General features: G+C 38.6%; 1 protein-coding gene across 3 annotated transcripts in view; it reads left to right on the top strand.

Annotated features, from left to right (window-relative positions):
• The window catches only part of SORCS1 (sortilin related VPS10 domain containing receptor 1), a 711,184-nt gene that overhangs the window by 487,789 nt on the left and 203,338 nt on the right, over window positions 1-20,057 (top strand). For all 3 annotated transcript variants that reach the window (XM_069098910.1, XM_069098911.1, XM_069098909.1), the window contains exon 5: window positions 1,155-1,228. In XM_069098910.1, the coding sequence (XP_068955011.1) occupies window positions 1,155-1,228 (74 nt within the window). The remainder of the gene's footprint in view (window positions 1-1,154; window positions 1,229-20,057) is intronic.

Here is a 20,057-nt window from a genome sequence, read left to right as displayed (position 1 = left end):
AGTTACATACAGTGGTGCTAGTAAAATCTTGAATGCTTATAGTGCAAGTCTTTCTGTTTTTTTTTTTAATCACTGAGTTCATCATTTCTTATAGCACAATAGTATTCCATCCCAATCATTTACCACAACTTGTTCAGCCATTCCTCAGTTGATGGACATCCCTGCAATTTCTAGTTCTTTGTCACCACAAAGAGAGCTGCTATAAACATTTTAGAATATAGAGGTTTCTTTTCCTTTCCATAAATTAAAAATTAAGTTAAATTTAAAAAGGGAAGAGAAATGGATTGAATTTTTAGAAGATGCATTTAAATTGAATACTTTAAATTTTCTTTCGGTATAGTAAAGCCTTAAAAACAAGCAAAAAAAAACAAATTAATGTGTTAACAATGTGTATGCACACACACACATATATACACATATAGCATATTCTAGAGGATTCTGAGGTCAGGGAATAATTGCAAGTAAATAAAACTAAACAGGAAAGGTTTCTTATAGGAGTAAACAACCTCCCTCTTCAAGATAAGTAAGAATTTGTAGGAGCCAGAGAGAAGCATACATTATCAGAGAGAAGGATAGCTGACGAATGCCTGGTATACAATTAAATTTGAGAATCATATTGAGGAGTGTGTATGTGTAGGGGCGGGATATAGAGAGGGAGGAGGGGGACTGAAGTCAGGTTCTTTCTTTAGAATAATGAATACTCAATTGTACTCCAATGCCACAATCAGTGGATTCATTCAACAAGCATCTATCTCTTAAGGACCTATGTGCCAGATGCTGAACACAGAAAAAATTAAAATTACTGTTTCTTCCTAAAGACCTTACGTGTGTGTATGTGTATGTATGTATGAGTGGCCACATGTGCATAGAACATTAAATACAAGATAAGTACAAAGTAATATTTGAGGAAGTACACTCCCAATCGAGAGGGGAGGAGATCAGTGAATGTGTCCTTAAGAGATGGTACTTCTCATTGTTTAGCCTGGTAGTCTCAATGAACTGACTCCAACTCTTCCATCCTTACTTCTACCTACTGCCTTATGCAAACCCTAAACCTCAGTCAAAGGAGTCTTACTCATGGATGGATTGAACTGGTGTTTCAGGGTGATAGCTTCCAGGTTTACTCATCTGAGGATTCCTTCTCTTCTCTCCAGTTATACAGCTCTGCGGAATTTGGGAGGAGATGGCAACTTCTCCAGGAAGGAGTCGTCCCAAATAGATTCTACTGGTAAGAATGTGAACATGTTTCATATCCCGTACTGAGAAAACAACTCAAATGGCTCTGGATTTGGGGTCCAGATTATTGGTACATATTAATTGCTCTAAAGGGAGCTGCTGGTTTGGGAATGGCCTGTTTTTTTCCATCTAGGAGGGTATTGAGTCCCATTAGGGTGAAGCAAAGTCTGTTTAGAATTTTTAAGTTTTCATACAAGTCTCTAAACAAGCCCAAGTAATGTTTTTTTCTGTATATTCACAATTTATTCAGCTACTATTTGTTTAAACATGTACTATGTGCCAAAAACTGTGCTAGAATCCCTAACTTCCTAGAAGACTCAATTCACATGCTAGCTCCTCCATGAGATACTCCCAAGTTAATAATGCTGTCCCCCAAATTCCTTTGTGTTTATTTTATATATTCTAAAATTTACTGATCTGAATATATCTCCCATAAGAAAAGAAAAATATACATGAAACTCTTTGCATCCTTTGTACATATAAAATGTTATTATTATTACTATTTTGATTATTAGTAATATTATTATATTAAGTTTAAGCTGCTTTGGTGTGAAGATGGTTAAGGGGAAATGACTAGGGTTTTTAGGCAAAAGGCAACAATGAAAGGAAGCTTGTTGAGGGTAGGGACTATTTGATTCTTGTCTTTGTCTCTCAGGTATCTAGAACCTAGGGAATGCCTAATAAATATTGGTTGATTTGAATAAAATAGAATGAAACCTCTAGATAGAGAGATGCAAAAATAATTCAGACCTGGTCCCTTCTCTCCTGTAGCTCAGGATCTGGAAGGGAAATTATAAGACAGATACCTATATAAGACAACTCTAGTGTCAAATAGAAAAGAATACAGGTAGAAATTTTGGTACTTAGTGATGGGGCCAAGAAAGGGAAGGCCAGGACACCTTTGTACCTAACCTATGAATCAGAAAAGTAAGGATCATACAAGCATATCTTTTCTCTTTCTCTTCCTTCCTTTCCCCCTTCCTCTGCCCCCTTCATCCTTTTCCTTTATCATTTTTTTTTTAGTTGGGCTTATGAACCTGACTCCAGAAAGGCATTTTTGAAGTGGCTTCAAAGTTGAAATACTCCTTTAGTTGTAAGCTTAGAACAAATCTTTTAAATATCATTTTCCACAGTAGCCTGTGTTCATTGTCAGAGGCTTCTCACTTGGGGGAAGTGTTGTTCTCATCAGCCTATTGGGGCTGGGCCATGGAAAGGTCCCTCTCCATTCTCTTAAAAATGAAAACACCAAAGCAAAGCAAACATGCCATTGATTTGTCTACACATCTGTCTTAGAATGTATGTGTGATACAGCACCTATCACTAAAGGCCCTCCATTCCCCTCCTATGCACACTTAGACACATCTGAGAGAAATGCATTTTTATCTTTCTCATTTTCAAATGCTACACTAAAATCCCTTTGGGAATTGAAAGCTAGAGAACTGCATTAGAGAAACCGTTAAAACTACAGATGCCTCCTGAAAAGGCAGCCCATTTGGAGACAAGCCTGGTGAGAGATAACACACTTGTACTCCTGTAAAGCTGGCCCTTTGTTTTCATCACTAGGGAACATGAACACTTAAAAGGGGGTTTCTGTAGCTTGAAAGTTTATCCATCTTTCCTCTCCTACTGCCCAGATCTATCTGGTACCATTTTAAAAGATCAAATCAAATAAAACCTCTTCCATCAGGGAAGGTATGTCTGGCTCACATTGACCTCCTTTGCTCTCAAGCCTGTAACATTTAGTGCCTGTGTTAATGTATGATACTGACTTGAAGTGATATATTGCAGTTTCAAGTCCCTGGATATAGTTTTGTTTTCCTCTCCTAAATATGTTGCTTTATTTTATACCTCTTTAGTGCATAGAACAGTGCTGTGATTGGCTGTCTGACTGAATTAATAGTTTAGCTCACATTTTCATATCAATTTAAGCTTTATAAGGCACTTTATATATATTTTCTTTTTTTTTCTTTTTGATCCTTGATACCTAGTGCTGTCAAAAGAGCAATGATTATCATTATTTTTTAAAATCAAATAGGATTAAGTAACTTATCCAGGGACACAAAGCTAGTAAGTATATGAGGATGGTTTGAACTCAGGTCTTCCTGAGTCCAGGGCTGGTGCACTATCTACTGTACCACATACCTGCCCTAAGAACAATGATTTTTACACCAGAAGACTTGGGCTCAAGTCCTGCCTTTGAAATTTTACATGTGAGACCTTGGGCAAGTCTCTTAACCTTCTTCAGCTTTAGTTTTCTCATCCATAAAACTGACAGCATTGGACTAGATGGCCTCTGAGGTCTTTTACTTCTATAATATGAAGGTTGATACTAGTTTAATACCCATTTAATATAAGAAAACTGAAAGTCAGGGGGGTTGTGCCTTGCCAAAGGACAAATAGCTAAGTGTCTATGGGTGATACTTGAACTCATATGTTCCTGACTTAAAGCCCAGCACTCTATCCACTATGTCATGCTAACTGGATGTACTCATGTATGCATTTATATTTGTGTGTATGCATATAGATGTGTGCCTCTATATGTAGCCTTGAAATAGATTTGTAAGGTTTCTAAAGATTTAATTAAAAATAAGCATCTTAATATCTATATCATATTTAGCCCATATTCAAATTCTACAACATATTGACTACAGCATGCTCGCTTAGCTTAGAAATACAGGCATGGGGAGGTGGAGCCAAGATGGAGGCCTAGAAGCAGGAAATTCCCTGAGCTCCCCCCATAACCACCTCAAATGCCTATAAAATATGACTCTAAACAAATTTTGGAGCTACAAAACCCACAAAGCGACAGAGAGAAACAAACCTCCTGCTGAAGGCAGCCTGGCAAGCTTTTAGCAAGGGTCCATCTCAGTGTGATGGGAGCAGAGCACAGTCCTGTGTGAGCTGCTTGGTTTTGGCCTCAGGGAGGCCCCAATCAGTGAACAGCCAGTGCAGACTTCAGGATAGTGAATCACCAGCAAATGTGGCAGTTTCCAGACTCCTCAACCCATAAACGCCAAAGAGCAAGTAAAAGGACAGTGCGGAACTCTGTTGGAAAGGAGGGGCATGGTCCAGACCCTGCCCCTGGGTCAAGAGGTGGCAGAGTTGTGGGGGCTGCAGCTGCTGCCCCACGTGGATGCCTCCAGAGTTCCTGGCCTGCAGATCATAGGGGGACCAAATGACCATTCAGAGGGTAATTGCTCTTACTTTAACCTGCTTGGATCTGGATTGCTGTCTTGGGTGGTGGTCCTGGGGTGTGTGGCCAGTGGGACAGATCTTGTGGGGGCTTTAGAGAGGGCACCCTCCTAATAGCTCCAGCAGTTGCAAAACCCCCAACGATTTGGGACAAAGCTCTCCTCTCTGGAAGCAGAGTTCTACTATGGCAAAGAGCTCAAAAGTCAAGTAATTGACTGGCAACATGAGCAAACAGAGGAAGTAAAGCAAGCAGAGCAATCAAACCTTAGATTCCTTTTTTGGGGGGACGAAAAGGATCAAAACATGGAACAGGAGGGAGACAAAAAAGTCAGAACACCTTCATCAAAATGTTCCAAGAAAAATGTTAACTGATTACAGGCCATGGAGGAGCTCAAGAAGGATTTTGAAAATCAAGTAAGAGTTGAGGAAAAATTGGAAAGAGAAATGAGAATGATGTAAGAAAATCATGAAAAGAGATCTAATAATCAGACCGAGGAAAATAATACCTTAAAAATAGACTAACTCAAATGGCGAAATAGACTAACTAAAAAAAGCCAATGAGGAGAAGAATGCCTTAAAAAGCTGAATTTGTATGATGGAAAATGAATTTTAAAAGCTCACTGAAGAGAATAATTCCTTCAAAATTAGATTGGAGTAAATGGAAGCTAATGACTATATGAGAAATCAAGATATTATTAAACAGATCCAAACAAATGAAAAAAAAATAGAAGGCAAGGTAAAATATCTCATTGGAAAAACCACTGACCTGGAAAATAGATCCAGGAGATATACTTTAAAAATTATTAGACTACCTGAAAGCCATAATCATAAAAAGAACCTAGAAATCATCCTTCAAGAAATTCTCAAGGAAAATTGCCCTGATGTTTTAGAACCAGAGGGCAAAATAGAAACTGAAAACATTCACCGATCACCTCTTGAAAAAGATACCAAAAGAAAACTCCTAGGAATATTATAGCCAAATTCCCGAGTTCCCAGGTCAAGGAAAAAAATATTACAAGTAGCCAGGAAGAAACAATTTGAGTATTTTGGGAACATAGTCAGGATAACACAAGATCTAGCAGCTTCTACATTAAGGGACTGAAGGGCTTGGAATAAGATATTCCAGAGGTCAAAGGAGCTAGGATTAAAACCAAGAATCACCTACCCAGCAAAACTTAATATAATGTTTCAGGGGAAAATATGGTTGTTCAGTGGAATAGAGGATTTTCAAGCATTCTTGATGAAAAAACCAGAGTTGAAGAGACAATTTGACATTCAGATACAAGAAGCAAAAGAAGTATGAGAAGGTAAACAAGGAAAAGAAATCATAACAAAATTATTAAATTTGAACTATTTACATTCCTACATGGAAAAACAATAATTGTAACTCATAAGATTTTTCTCAGTATGAGGATAGTTGATAGTTAATAGTTGTGTGTGTATACATACATATTTATATAGGAGGGTATATATGCATATAAATACATATGTGAGTGTGTGTATATACATAGGATCAGTTGAATAGGAAGGGATGATAGCTAAAAAATAAAATTAAGAGGTGAGAGGAATATAATGAGAGGAGATAGGGAGAGACACAATAGGATAAATTATCTCATATCAAAGAGGCAAGAGAAAACTGTTACAATGGAGGGGAAGAACAGGAAGGCAAATGGGAATGGGACCAACTTATTCTCATTGAATTTGACTTAAGGAGGGAGTAACACACACACTAAATTGGGTATCTTACCCTTCCAGAAAGTAGGGGGGAAGGTGATAAGAAGGGGGATGATAGAAGGGAGGGCAGATTCGGGGGGAGGGTAGTTAGAAGCACACACTTTTGAAAAGGGAAAGGGTCAAAGTAGAAAATAGAATAAGTGGGGGGTGGGATAGGATGGAGGGTAATATAGTCAGTCTTTCACAATATATCTACTATGAAAATGTTTTGCATAACCATACATGTACAACCTATATTGAATTGCTTACCTTCCCAGTAGGGGTGGGTGATGAGGGAAGAAGGGAAAGAATCTGGAAATCAAAGTTTTAAAATTAAATGTTAAAAAAATTATTATTACTATTATTACATGCAACTGGGAAATTAAATATACAGGCACTGGAGTATAGAAATCCATCTTGCCCTACTAGAAAGTCAGAGGAGGGATGGGGAGGACATAAGAGAGAGCAGCTTGGGGGAAGGTGTATTCAGTAGGTTTGCTATTTTGGGGTGGTGGGTAGGCAAAAGTTGAGGAGAAAATTTGTAACTCAAAATCTTGTGGAAAAGAATGTTGACAACTAAAAATAAACAAAAAAAAGAAAAAAAAGAAATGTAGGTCTGGATTCAGAATTCATGAAAGTTTAAGTTAGGCTTTGGCTGAAATTTACCTCTGCTTTGTTAGTAAGAAAGGAGATTTTTAATATACATGAACATTGAAACAATACGAAGGGGAGGCTTTACTTCACTCAGTGTACAAAGTATTTTCCAGCACTTACCTATTAAAAGTGTTTTGTAAACCTTAAGAAGCTATATAAATTCTAGTTATTATTATTTTTATCAATATGTAAACAGTACTTTTGTAAATAGGAACAGTATTGCCTAGAATGGTGCTAATTTGAAATCTTTCATGTCTTGTCATTGATATAGGCCATCTACCAAGTAATGCTAGATTTGCCTCATTCTCATTGCTAGGTATACCTGAAAATAATACTGTTCTTGTTTTCTGTGAGAATATTCCATAATTCAGACTTTTGGCTCTTTCTGAATGCAGTGTCCCAGTTATTATGAATTAGTAAAGCCTAACTGTTCATTCTGAGAGGAAGGGTAGGTAACTTGCTGATTTCTACATTGAACTGGATCTCTCCACTCCCACAAAGGGGGATGTGAAGGAGAAGAAAGCAAGCTTGCATCATGGCATTTCTTGGTGGAAGCTATCTAGCCTGACTTTGCACATAGTATCAGATGCTCCTGATTTAAGTTTACCTAGCTTCTTACTGGCCTAAACTCTCAAGCTGACTTAAACTTTTCTAAATAGCAGAACATTTTTGTTGTTGTTGTTATTGTTGATGATGATGATCTTGAAAATAACAAGTTCTTCCCAATACTCCCACATTTTAAAAATATTTATTTTAAACATTCTTTTCTTTTTAAATTTTGAGTTAAAAAGTCTCTTGCTCCCTCCCATACCTCCCCCATCCACTGAGGAGGCAAGCAATATGACATCAATTATACATCTGAAATCATGAAAAACATTTCCATATTAGCCATATTGCAAAAACCAAAAAAGTGAGAAAATTATATTTCCATTTGCACCCACAGTTCACCATTTTTCTCTTGGGAGGTGGTGGGTAGCATTTTTCCATCATGAGTCCTTTGGAATTGTCTTGCATCATTTTATTGATCAGACTAGTCAAGTCTTTCACAATTGATCATCATTACAACATTGCTGTTGATGTGCACAATGATCTGGTATTTCTCACTTCATTTTTTAGGAGTTTGTATAGAACTTGCCATGTTTTTTGTTTTTGTAAATAAAATGATCCCATTACAACTTTTTTTTTAAAGCAATCGGGGTTAAGTAACTTGCTCAAGGTTACATGGCCAGTTATTTCTGGGTGTGGTGCTGAGTATCTGAGCCCGGATTTGATCCAGGTCATCCCAACTCTGGGGCCGGTGCTCTTACTCGCTGAGCCACCTGGCCGCCCCTAAGCAATTGGGGTTAAGTAACTTGCTCAAGGTTACACGGCCAGGTGTTTCTGGGTGGGTGCTAAGTGAGCCGGGGATTCGATCTCCAGGTCATCCCAACACTGGAGCCGGTGCTCTTACTCACTGTGCTACCTGGCCACCCCCCATTACACCTTTTTATAGCACTATAGTGTTTCATCACAATAATATGCCACAACTTGTTCAGTCATTCCTCAGAGGATGGGAATCCTCTTGATTTCCAAATTTTTGCTACCAGAATAAGTCAATATAAATATTTTTGTACATACAAGTCCTTCTCCTTTCTTCTTTATCTATTAGGAATACAGACCTAATAGTTGTATTGCTGCGTTTAAGAATATGCTCAGTTTCATAGCCCTTTAGGGCACAATTCCTAATTATTCTCCAAAATAGTTGGACCAGTTTACTACTCCACACACGGTATATTAACATACATATTTTCCTTTATCCCCTTCAGCATTTGCCATTTCTGATAAGTGTGAGGTGATACCTCAGTTTTAGTTTAATTTAATTCTGATAATCAGTAGTGATTTAGAACTTTTTATCTTTTTAAAAATTTTCTAATACTCAGAAATTCTTAGGCACTGATGTAGAGGTAAAGCCAAATAGTAATCTTCCAAAGAAGTTGCTTCAAATTGGGTAAGAATTTCAAGCACAGCTAGAATTATTTGGTGTAAAAGTTTACCTTTACAATGGGTTGCTTTGATGACCTTTGCATAAATCTAACTATAGAAACTTGGAAGGGACCACTATAAGCTACTCTCTTGGTTAAAGCAATTGTCAATTGACCTCAGTGAGGATGTAGTCTGTTCCTTAGAAATTAGGAAATGTAACAAAGGTAGTGCATCTATCTCTCCCCAGTGCAAAGACATGGGAGCTCAAAGGAACAGGTGTAATCCCATGCCACCATCCTCATGCCTACCCTTTTCCTTGCTATTTTGAGAATCATTAATAAGTCATTTAGACTTCCTCCCTAACTGCTCAGGTGGGAAATAGGGATTTATAGAATAATTCAATAGAAGGCTTCCCCTGAATCTTTGGACCTATTAAGTGCCGCTGTCACCATGAGCTGCATTGCTTAAATAATGGAGAGAGGAAACAAATAGTCATCATGTGTCTATATGGCACTGGAGAAAGAGACTATTTCAAACCTCAGGAATAGTCTCCCAGAAAACATTTCATGTGAATCATTGGGTTTTATGTAAAGAAAGCTTAAAAATCACAAAGGTCCAAACCCACTTGCAAAGTTTTCCCATGCAGGTTCTTTGTAAGAGATTGGAACTTTTGGAATAGTTCAGTGCTACAATGACTCCTACTGCTGGAAACTGAGAATAGCAGTAGGAGAGTTATGAGAAATGGGGAGAGTAGCAGAAAGGGGAAAGAGAGGGGTGGCTATGAAGTGACTGCTGATCTCTACTGTAAACAGTAGGAAGTCCGAGGGACTAGAAACAAAATAATGAGCCGGCAGGAGCCAAGGAAGTGATCCCCAATATGGAGAGACAAATCTCATCCTCTATCCCTTTCTCTAAAAAGCAACACCTTCCTTGGGGGAGTTGAGGAATGAAAAGTGAACATGTGAGCACTGTCAATAGTTCTCAAAGGTTTTGGAAGAATAATGATCCTTCTGAAAAGCGCCATTTAAATATCTCATTTCTAGTTTTGCTATCCACATTACATAGTATTCACTTTAATTGCCAATGTAAGAAAGGCTAGGGGGGCAGCTAGGTGGCACAGTGGATACAGCACTGGGATGGAAGTCAGGGAAACTTGAGTTCAAATCTGACCTCAGACATTTACTAACTGTATTGCCTTGGATAAATCACTTAACCTCTGTTTTCCTAGGAGACAGCTAGGTGACTCAGTGGATAGAGGAGTGGGCCTGGAGTCAGGAAAACCTGAGTTCAAATTTGACCTCAGATACTTACTAGCTCTGTGACCCTGGGGAAGTCAGTTTCTGTCTGCCTTGATGGCCTTGATGTACTGGAGAAGGAAATAACAAACCACTCCATTATCTTCACCAAGAAAGTCTCATGTACAGTATGGTCCATACAGTCACCAAGAGTCATGACTGAACAACAACCAACAAAGGCTATCTTGTTCTCCCCCCTTTTCTTCTCCAGATTAAATATTGCTTTTTTTTCTCTTTGAATATGCCTCATATTGAATTAATCTTGGAAGTTTCACAATCCTGGCGACCATCATATACTTCATTTTGTCTGAGCCCCTCTGATATGTCTTCGTTTCAAATTGAAGAGCGGTCTCTACTCAACTCCCCTACAGATCTATCCTTCGTTCTGTGCTGTTTAATGTTTATCAATGACATGGATGAAAATCCCTTGTATTAATGGCTTTGTCCTGATTTGAGGGTCTCAGATATGCTTTAGAGAAAGATTAACTTTTCTTGCTCATTACAACCTTGGGATGATCTGGGAACAGTAAGATATATCTTTTTTTTTTTTCCAAGGTGGTTACCACTTCCTCTTTTAAATACATAGATTCATAGGATTTGAAATATTAGTAAGTTTATTTAGAAGTTAATAGAAACATAGAAGACTTAAATTGGAGCCCATAGTGAGTAAATATACCCTTCAAAGAACAAATCTTCCTCCAGACAGTTATATAATCTCTCTTGCTTATAATATTTACCAGAAAGGGCCCTTAGTTCAGGTGGTCAGGAAAAAGGGCTCATACATCAGAACTTACATTTGTTGTTGTCCAGTTATTTCAGTTGTGTCTAACCCTCCCTGACCCCATTTGGTACAGAGACACTGGAATAGTTTGCCATTTCCTTCTCCAGCTCAATGTACAGATAATTAAACTGAGGCCAACAGGGTTAAGTGCCTTGCTGAGGTCACACAACTATTAAGTGTCTGTGGCCGGATTTGAACTCAGGTCTCCTGTCTTCAGGCTCAGTACCCTATCCACTGTACCACCTGGCTGCCTCCTCCTTTTTATATATCCTTTCTGTATGAAGTCTTGTTTGTTACAGTTCTTCTCTGATGATCCAATTCTTCTCTGATGATTGCTTCTCATTGGTGAACTTATCCAGAGTTCTTCCCTACAACTCCACCATAGTGTTCTTATTTTCATTAAGAGTGATTGATGCTTTCACTCCCATAGCCCCTCCTGATGGGAATCATTTTCCCTCCCAGCTGCACTACCACTAAGTCCTACTCTGTGGTTGCCTTTAATTCGGCTCTCTTTTAGTAGAGGGTGGATCTCACCCATCTCCTCAGTTCTTACCAATTAACTTTCTGTAAGTCTTGGATACATATCACCCAACCACTCATTTGGATTGGTCCTCTGGACAGTTCTGCTGTGTTGCCATAGGATCAAAGATTGACAGTTGAAAGAGACCTCAAAGGCCATCTAGTTCAACTACCTCATTTTATAGATAAGGAAAGTAAGACTAAAGGAATTTAAGTGACTTTCCCAAGGTCATATAAATAAAGCAGAGGCAGGTCAGGGCCAGTATTTTATTCTAGTGTTTCCCCTGATTGTCCCATTCTTTCAATAAATGAAGCTAATCCCATTCTCCAGAGTCCTAACTTCAAAATCTGGTTTGCTTTTATTTCCATTCATTTTTTTTAAATCATCCTGTAAGCCTGGAATATCCTCCTGCCTCAGTTCTGCCTTTGAACATTCATATTTCTTCAAGGCTCAGCTCTTGTTCCAGTTTTCTCTATGAAACTTTTCCTGACATCCCTATTTTATTAGTGTGTACCCTCAAATTATTTTGCCCTTGCTGATCTGTGTATGTGTTCTATCCCCTGAGGAGAATATGATGTTTATATGGGCAGAGGTCACTTTATTTGTGAATCTTTGAATTCTCATTGCCCAGCATAGTGCTTCACATGTCACAGATGTTTAATAAATGTGGATTAAGTTGTTTTGAATCACAGTTCCATCACACTTTAGTCTATAATCCTCATGAGTTGTCATTGTTGAAAAAAATATACCCTTTGGTTGGCAAACTTTAGATGCTGTATCTTTCCAAATTTAGCTAAGTTGATCTACAGATATGTGGCACAGATATTTTCTGAATTAGAATTTGGGATAAATAATTTAACCAAAGATGTTTCTTTGAAAAATTCTTATACTTGCATTTTTTGAAATTGGGACCATCCTAGAAAAGTCCAGTATCTGTGATTGCTATAGATAACCTGTGACTCATGATCTCAGATCTGAGCAGTTGTGAACTTCTTGTATATAGTCTTTGGAGTCTCCCAGTAATAAATATTTTTATGGTTTACCTTCCACCTGGAATTTAGCCTAGGATGGATGATTTTGACTTGTTTACCTTTCTAGGGCTTTGATACCCTCTTAGCACTTAAACTAACATCATTGACAAAGAAAAATTTAATAAAATGTTTTTTATTAAATTTTTTATTAAAATATAGCAATGCCATTGAAAGGCAAAAGACTATCTCCTTATCTTTTGATACTATTTTTACTAATGCTGATACCAAATATTTATATAGTACCTACTATGTGTTGGATATCATGCAAGGTACTTTACATATATTGCCTCATTCGATACTCAGAAATAGGTGCTATATTATCTTCATATTACAGATGAGGGAACTGAGGCCAACATGGTCACATGACTTGCCAGTAGTCACGCAGCTAGTTAGTATGTTAGGCTGGATTTGAACTCATGTCTTCCTGACTTCAGACCCTCTACTGTGCCATCTAGCTGCCTTTAGCAATACACAATTTAGAAACCAATTTAGCAATACAAGGATAGATAACAATGGCACTTTGCCCCTATTGATTTGAGTGTAATGTCTTCTGGGCACTCATTGACTTTTCTTTGAAAGGAGTCTACTTATTCTTCCATCTACCCTAAAGCGCTGTGTTCTTGGACAGTATCTCCCATTTGTCTGTAGCATTGTCAGTTTTACATGCTGACACTCTCCATGGGGGATGAAGTGGGTGAGGAGAAGGGGATAAGTATTTATATACTGCCTGTTCTGTGCCACACACTGTGCAGTGTGCTGTTATTATCTCAATTTTACAGTTGAGGAAACTGAGACAAATGGAGTTTGAATGAATTGCCCAAAGTCATGCAGCTACTGCCCTGAGGCCACATTTGAAGTTAGGTCTTCCTGACCCCAAGTGTAATATTCAGTCCAGTGCACCACACCACCTACCTGCCTCTAGCTAGTAGACCACTGTTAGAATATAGGTATGATCCATTTCTAGAAGCTGATGAGTGGTACAGTTATTAGCCTGGGTGGAGTCATCCTTTCCCAACTGACTACTAACATGGTCTGGGGCAATGATCCTGGAGCCTTGTGCTCAGGGGAAAACTCAGGTCACTGACTCAAGCCAACTCAGACTACCCTTTACTCTTTAATTCTCCCACTCCATTTTTCCAAGGGTGTAAGACATTTGTTCCAAAGAGCATCCATTCAGTCTGAAGGAAAATATAAACAATTATCCCCCTATCTGCTCCATGCATTCATTGGCCTCTTCCTGTCCTGTGCAAAGAAAATGAGTTGTTCATCTAAGCCTGTCAGGTCCTTCAGAGTCACTAAAGCTACTATACTTAGAAATCATTTCATATTAAACATATGTCATATACAAATAGCCTTTCAACAATATGTTCTAAGTTGAACAGAGAATGATCTTATTAATTTTTTTCTTACAGAAAAGAAATGAAAAAGGGCACATTTCAGGGTCCCACTTCAAACAGGGATTAAAAATTGTAGGCTGAGGGCCACATTAATAAATAGGAAAGATCAGCTTGAGTGGTTGTCAGAGAAAAGATCTGATAGACTGGAGGTTAGTTGATCTTCACTTTGGACATCAGAAAAGCAAGGGTGTTGAAGCAAATATGTTACATGGGACTGTAAGGATGGAGGTCACATGCTGTCCTTTAAATTTGCTTTAGGGAACATTTGGATTTAAGAGCTCGAAAGAGGCCTGGTTTTGACATATGAGTCTATTTCTTTTGTTGTTATGCTAAATTAAAAAAGCCATATGCCTGTATTTTTTTCTCCCCTATTTTCTGTTTCTTGTCATTCAGATAGCTTTTAGTGGAAGCAGAGAGGCAAGCCACATTCCATTTCCTTTGGGTTAGAAGTGATACAGTTGGTGAGAGAGCAAGCAGTGAGGGGGTGTGGGTTTCATGTGATAAAGATGAAGGGGGCAAGGTTCAATTATGCCCATTAGTTGATGAGGGCAAAGCTAGAAACCATGGGGCTCAGGTTGCTTCAGAGAAATTTTAGGTTAATTTGTAGGGATTACTTGCTAATAGTAGGATTGGTTCAGATATAAAAAGTAATCAAGAGGTGAGCATGGAACCCTTATTTAGGAATAATAAAAACCAAGGTTATACACCCATCTCTCAAGGGTAATGAAATGTTTCTTGTCAAATGAAAGGCATAGAGTACTGCTAGAGTACAGTCTGGGGAGCAGTTTTTTGCAAAGGTCCTCTGAATTGTTAGCCTAGAAGGTGCTAAGGGCGATATTTTCTGCAGGAAGTAGTAGGAAGGTAATCTGGAAGCAGAGACTAGAGGGAATATTTAGATGGATAAAGGGACATTATTTTGAGTTTTCTTTGGGGATCACTGAATCTTAGTGTTGGAAGACACTATAGAGGTCATATCTTGTAACATCCCTCTCAGAACAAGAATCCCTACCAGATGGTCATCCATCTTTCCTTAGTTTCAATACCTCCAGTGGCATAGTGATCACTATCTCTCAAGATGACTCATTTCCACATCGAACAGCTTAGGTTATTAGAAAGTATTTTTGTCTGCTGTTGAAACTTTTGCTCTCATAATTTCAATCCATTTTCCTAGTTTTTCTCTGTGGAACAATGAAGAGACAGAACATTTTACCTTCCATAGTTTTGCCCCAAAAATATAGTAAGCATTCTCCAAGTTAAATATCCTTGGTTTCATCATCCGTTGGATATATGTTACAGTTTTGAGTTTTTGAAACTTCAAAGACCTCCTCCATTGAACTTGCCTCAGTTTGACAATACTTTCAAAATGCATCATTGGAAATTGAGCAAAATACTCCAGATATTGTCTGTTTCTAAAAGAGTGGAGTTGGGCAATTACTTTTTCTTCTCTGGATTCTTTTATAGCAGTAGACTTGCCCTGGTTGAGGGGGTAAGAGGATGCTTTCTCTCATTAAGAAGCCCTAGCTCATGGTTCACATGTGGTCACTGATGAAGTTCTAGAGGATCCTGACCTTTAAGAAGACAGACCATTTCTCATTGTGGATGGCCCTTTACATCCTCACCCTGAACTCAGCTCCTGCGAAAATTTCCTAATAGTTGTCATCTTCTTTGAGAAGAATATAGTGGAAGAAAATTGTTCCTGCTGTCAGCCAATTCTAGCTGAAGGAGACAGGAGTTCCCAAATTCTCTAAATCATTAGATGCTTCTAAGGCTATAAACATCCATCTAAGAATTTTTGTTTTGTTACCTTTGCTCAAGGGGGAAAAAAAAGAAGTGACATCCATGGCCCCACATCTGAGCTCAAGTACCTCTAGGCAGTACATGTGCCCACTGTGATATATGAAATGTTTGCCCTTTCATAGGAAGCCCCAGAAAGAGATTTCCTGACTATATATTCAGTAAAGAATAAGAAGAAATAGTAGGAATGAGAGTTGTCTTTCTCTTTAAAGTCTCTGATTAGGCAGCTTTTACTGACTCAGTGGTCATTCCTTTTTTAAAAGAACTTTCACCCCCATACTGCTATCACATGGACCAAGAGACTGCTATGTCCTCCCAAAGTGCCAAGTGCTTCAGTGCTAAACCATAATATATATGGTGCACCAAGTGTGGTCTTTTGGAAGCAGCCCAGGGGAGCCCAGTTCAGTTTCAGTGGAGTGTGCACCAGACAGAGGTGATAGCAGCTTGGTGATTAATACAGTTTGAGAAGAAAAACATGGAATTATGGAATTTCCCCTTTGGAAGGGGCCTGACAAATCATCTGCTTCTTAACCCCTACCTAAAACTTGGATTTGTGCTACAAAGTCCTTAACAAGGATCTAAGCTCTGTTTGAACACCTGTAGTAATGAGTTAGGTAATTCCATTGCTGTACTGGTCTGTCTGTTAGAAAGCTCATATTTATATTGAATCAAAATGGACCTCACAAGAACTTTCACCCAGTGTTCTAAATTATGCTCTCTGGAGTCATATATAATTAACAAGTTTAGGAGAGATGGCTAGCTTATAATTTAGGAGGATGAAAGTAAACAGAGTACAAAGGGAACTTGTTCTACAGTAAGATATGGAGCTCAGAATTCAGGAGAGTTGTGAAAGAAAGATGGCAGCTGAGAGAAAGCTACCTTGCCTGGGAGCAAAGAGAGACAATGTGGGACTCAGAGATTTAATGTGGAGAGACAAACATTGGAATGAAATGGTAGAAATGTGCTTCCACTTGTGATACTGTCAAGGAGACCAGGAAAGGACAAACCGGTTGTCTAGAGCAAACACATTTTAATGTTGGAGTGGGGGAGGGGTGGGAGAAGGTGACTCAGGTAGTACTAATTCTTCCCAAAGCCTTTGGAAGCAAAGTGTTGTTTGCTTTTTTTTGCCTATCCTGTACTGTTTATCTCTAAGATGGGCACAGCCAGGGAAAATGAACCTGCATGAACATCTTTTATCCTTATCTCGGCTGTTGGCATTTAAAAAGCCAACAACTCCAAACACAGCCATCCCATAATTTAGAAAATGCTGTCAAGGTTTGAACAGGAATGGCAAGATGTGCCCCGAGGTAGGGGACAGAACCTGCTGGAGCATTTATGAGATTTATGGTAAGGGGTTTTTACTTGAGTGCGGAGGTTTAGAGCAGATAAATCCCAGAAGACAAATACTACCAATAATTGAATTACAAAGCCATTATCATGTGCTGAACAGAGCAACATTATGACTCTATTGTGACAAGATGAAACTTGTTAGAATATTTATGCACCGTAGACAGCTTGAGCATTAGGATCAGGGTGCACAAATTTGCTGTTCCACCTTTCTCTGGTGGGGAGTTGGCCTTCATGGGTAATTCAGTGGCCCAGGAGGCCAAAGGCCATTTTATGACATGACATTCTAAAAGCAAAGACTTCATTGGCTCCCATCAGACCTGATAGTTTCTTTTGATCCATATACCCTGGACCCAGATGATATTCATATTAAGACTTGAAATTTACTTCCTCTGGTGCTGATAGGACTGCCTCCTTAACCCCCTTACTCCCCCCCCCCCCCCAGAAACCTCAAACCAAATCTAGCCCATTGCTGTTTCTTCTAAAAAGCCAAAGAGCAAGAATGCCTGACTTTTTTTTTTTTAAGAAAATAGTAACTATTTTATCATTGTTGGATGTTTCTATCCAAAAGGCTAGAAACATCTATTTATGGATTTTTGTTTTGTTACCTTTTCTTTTCTGGGACAAACAAACATAAAACTATTGGAAGTGGCAACAAGCCTTTTGTAGTTAGCCAAAAAGTACAAAAAACCAAATTCTGGTATTAATCTATGCAATCAAATATTAACAAATTTAACAGTTGTTGCCAGAGTTTAGGCACTTTTGACATTGAATCCTGGGGGTTGGCAAAGATTGTTTTGAATGAATTCACTGAATTGAACTATTGGCAACATAGTTAATCAGTCAAGTTTGTCACTGATGCCCTTTGTTCACTCCTATCAATAATGACTTTTCCCAGCCTGGTAGTTTTCTCCAAACTTCTTGATACTTTTCCCCATTCTTTTTCCTTTGTCTCAACCTTGCTTTTGGTTCTTTGAGAATTCTAATAACCCCCACTGGAGAGCTTAACTCTTAATGAAGGTATTAGCTGGTAATTAAGGTTTTGCTGTTAACATATTAAGGTGTGGCTCTGGAGTAGGTATTTGCATTTTAAGGGGATATTTTAAGGTCTGTTTTCCACTCTATTTCATCCAGACCATCGATTTCCATCTATCTGCCTGAGCCTATTTCCCTCGTCGTTTCCAGCCATGTCTTTACTAAATTAGGGGTTCATCAAAATGATCTCACAGACACAGGTACATTTTGGCAGGGCTGACCAGGGGGCAATCAACTACTTCCCTTGAGACTTGTCAAAAAAGAGGATATAGCTTCCAAAACTGCCCAACTCAGTTCCCAGAGGGGAAATAATTGACCTTCCAGTTTCTTTTCAGTTCTAATGTATTATTCTGTGGTCTATAGTGACTTCATTTTGAGGAGAATGTGCCTAAAAGAAATAATAATAGCTTATTTATAGTGCTTTAAAATTAGTGAGACACTATGTTTCTATCTATCTGTCTATCCATACATATCTCATATCATTTGAGTCATAAGACTGTAAGGTAGGTATTATTATTATTAACTCCATTTTACAGCTGAGAAAGCCAAGACTAAGTGGTTAGTGGTCTTCTCCAAAGTATCAGAGGAGGCATTAGAAGCCAGGTTTTTCTGCTTTGAGTACAGAATTCTATCCACTATGTTTCTCTCTCTGATGTATATAAAGCAGCAGGGTGGAGTGGATAGCTTGCTGGCCTTGGAGTAAAGAAAACCACAGGTCAAATATTATCTCTGACTTTAACTCCAAGACTGTGGGCAAGGCAATTTAATCTCCCTGATGAGCCTCAGGCAAACCAATAAGATATCTACTCAATTCCTTAAGTTATTTATGAAGCATGTTAAGGTTTGCAGAATGCTTTATATACACAGTATTATCTCATGATAATTTTGAGGTAAATACTTTAGGTATCATTGTTGCTGTTTTGTAGTTGAGGAAACTGAGATCCAGAAACAACCCCACCATTGACTTGGCTTTGATGACAGAGAGAATGAATACAAGTGGTGGCTTTTTTCCCTTCTTCTTCTTCTTCTTCTTCTTTTTTTTTTTTTTGCTATTTTGGAGGGGGGAAGGTAGGGTAATTGGGGTTAAGTGACTTACCTAAGGTCACACAGCTAGTTTTTTGTGTTAAGTGTCTGAGGTCGGATTTGAATTCAGGACCTCCTGACTCCAGGACCAGTGCTCTATTCACTGTGTCACTTAGCCACCCCACAAGTGGTGGCTTTTGAACGCAGATCTCTCCTAATTCCAATTCTAGTGGCTTTATCAATTATGCTATGTTTGAGAAAGGTACTAGAATCTCCCTTGAGCAAAGGATTTAGATCATCTCTCTCTGTCAGTGTAGTTTTCTACGTGTATAGATGGGTGTATCATGGAACTAATAATGCTACAATCAATAAGTCAGGAATCATTGTCATTGAATTTTCACAAACAGGGCCTATATTATGTGCTTTCCAAGAAGGTTCCTATGCCAATATCCTTGCACTTGTGCCTGCCCAAGATACACAGCCCAGTTCTCCATGGCTCTGTTCAAAGACAGAATAGCGAAGAACATGATGGTGTTGGGGAAGCTTGGATTTCTTGAGAGCCCAGAAAGAATATTATCTATCAGAAGGTATGCATGAACAGATCTCAAAGGTAGACAGGTAGTATAGAGTGCTGAGCCTGGAGTCAGGAAGATCTGACTTTGAATTCAACCTCAGACTCTTCCTAGCTATGTGACCCTGGGGAAATCACTTAATCCTCTTTGCCTCCATTTTCTCATCTGTAAAATGAGCTGGACAAGTAAATGGCAAACCACTCCAGTATCTTTACCAAGAAAACCTCAAAATGGGGTCATGCAGAGTTGGACAAAGCTGAAATGACTTAACAAGGGCAAGACCAAACTGAAGGGAACATAACTCACTAAGGAAGACTAACATCACTGGTAACTTATTTTAGTTTCCTGGGGTACAGATTTGGCTTACATAGCTTCTTTAGGGCTGCTTAGAGTAGATAGGCAGTCAGTAGTATTCTGTGGCATTTGAATGAACCAACAGAATTACATCTGCCCCTATATGAAGCTTGGTCTGGTTGCATGGGTGCAACTTTGGTGGGATCTAGGG

Source organism: Petaurus breviceps, unplaced genomic scaffold (assembly GCF_028583685.1).
Source record: "Petaurus breviceps papuanus isolate PSGF00001 unplaced genomic scaffold, PetGlider_PUasm1.0 37, whole genome shotgun sequence".
NCBI lineage: Eukaryota > Metazoa > Chordata > Mammalia > Diprotodontia > Petauridae > Petaurus > Petaurus breviceps.
Note: the sequence above shows the minus strand (reverse complement) of the source record. Positions and strands in the feature narration are given on the sequence as shown.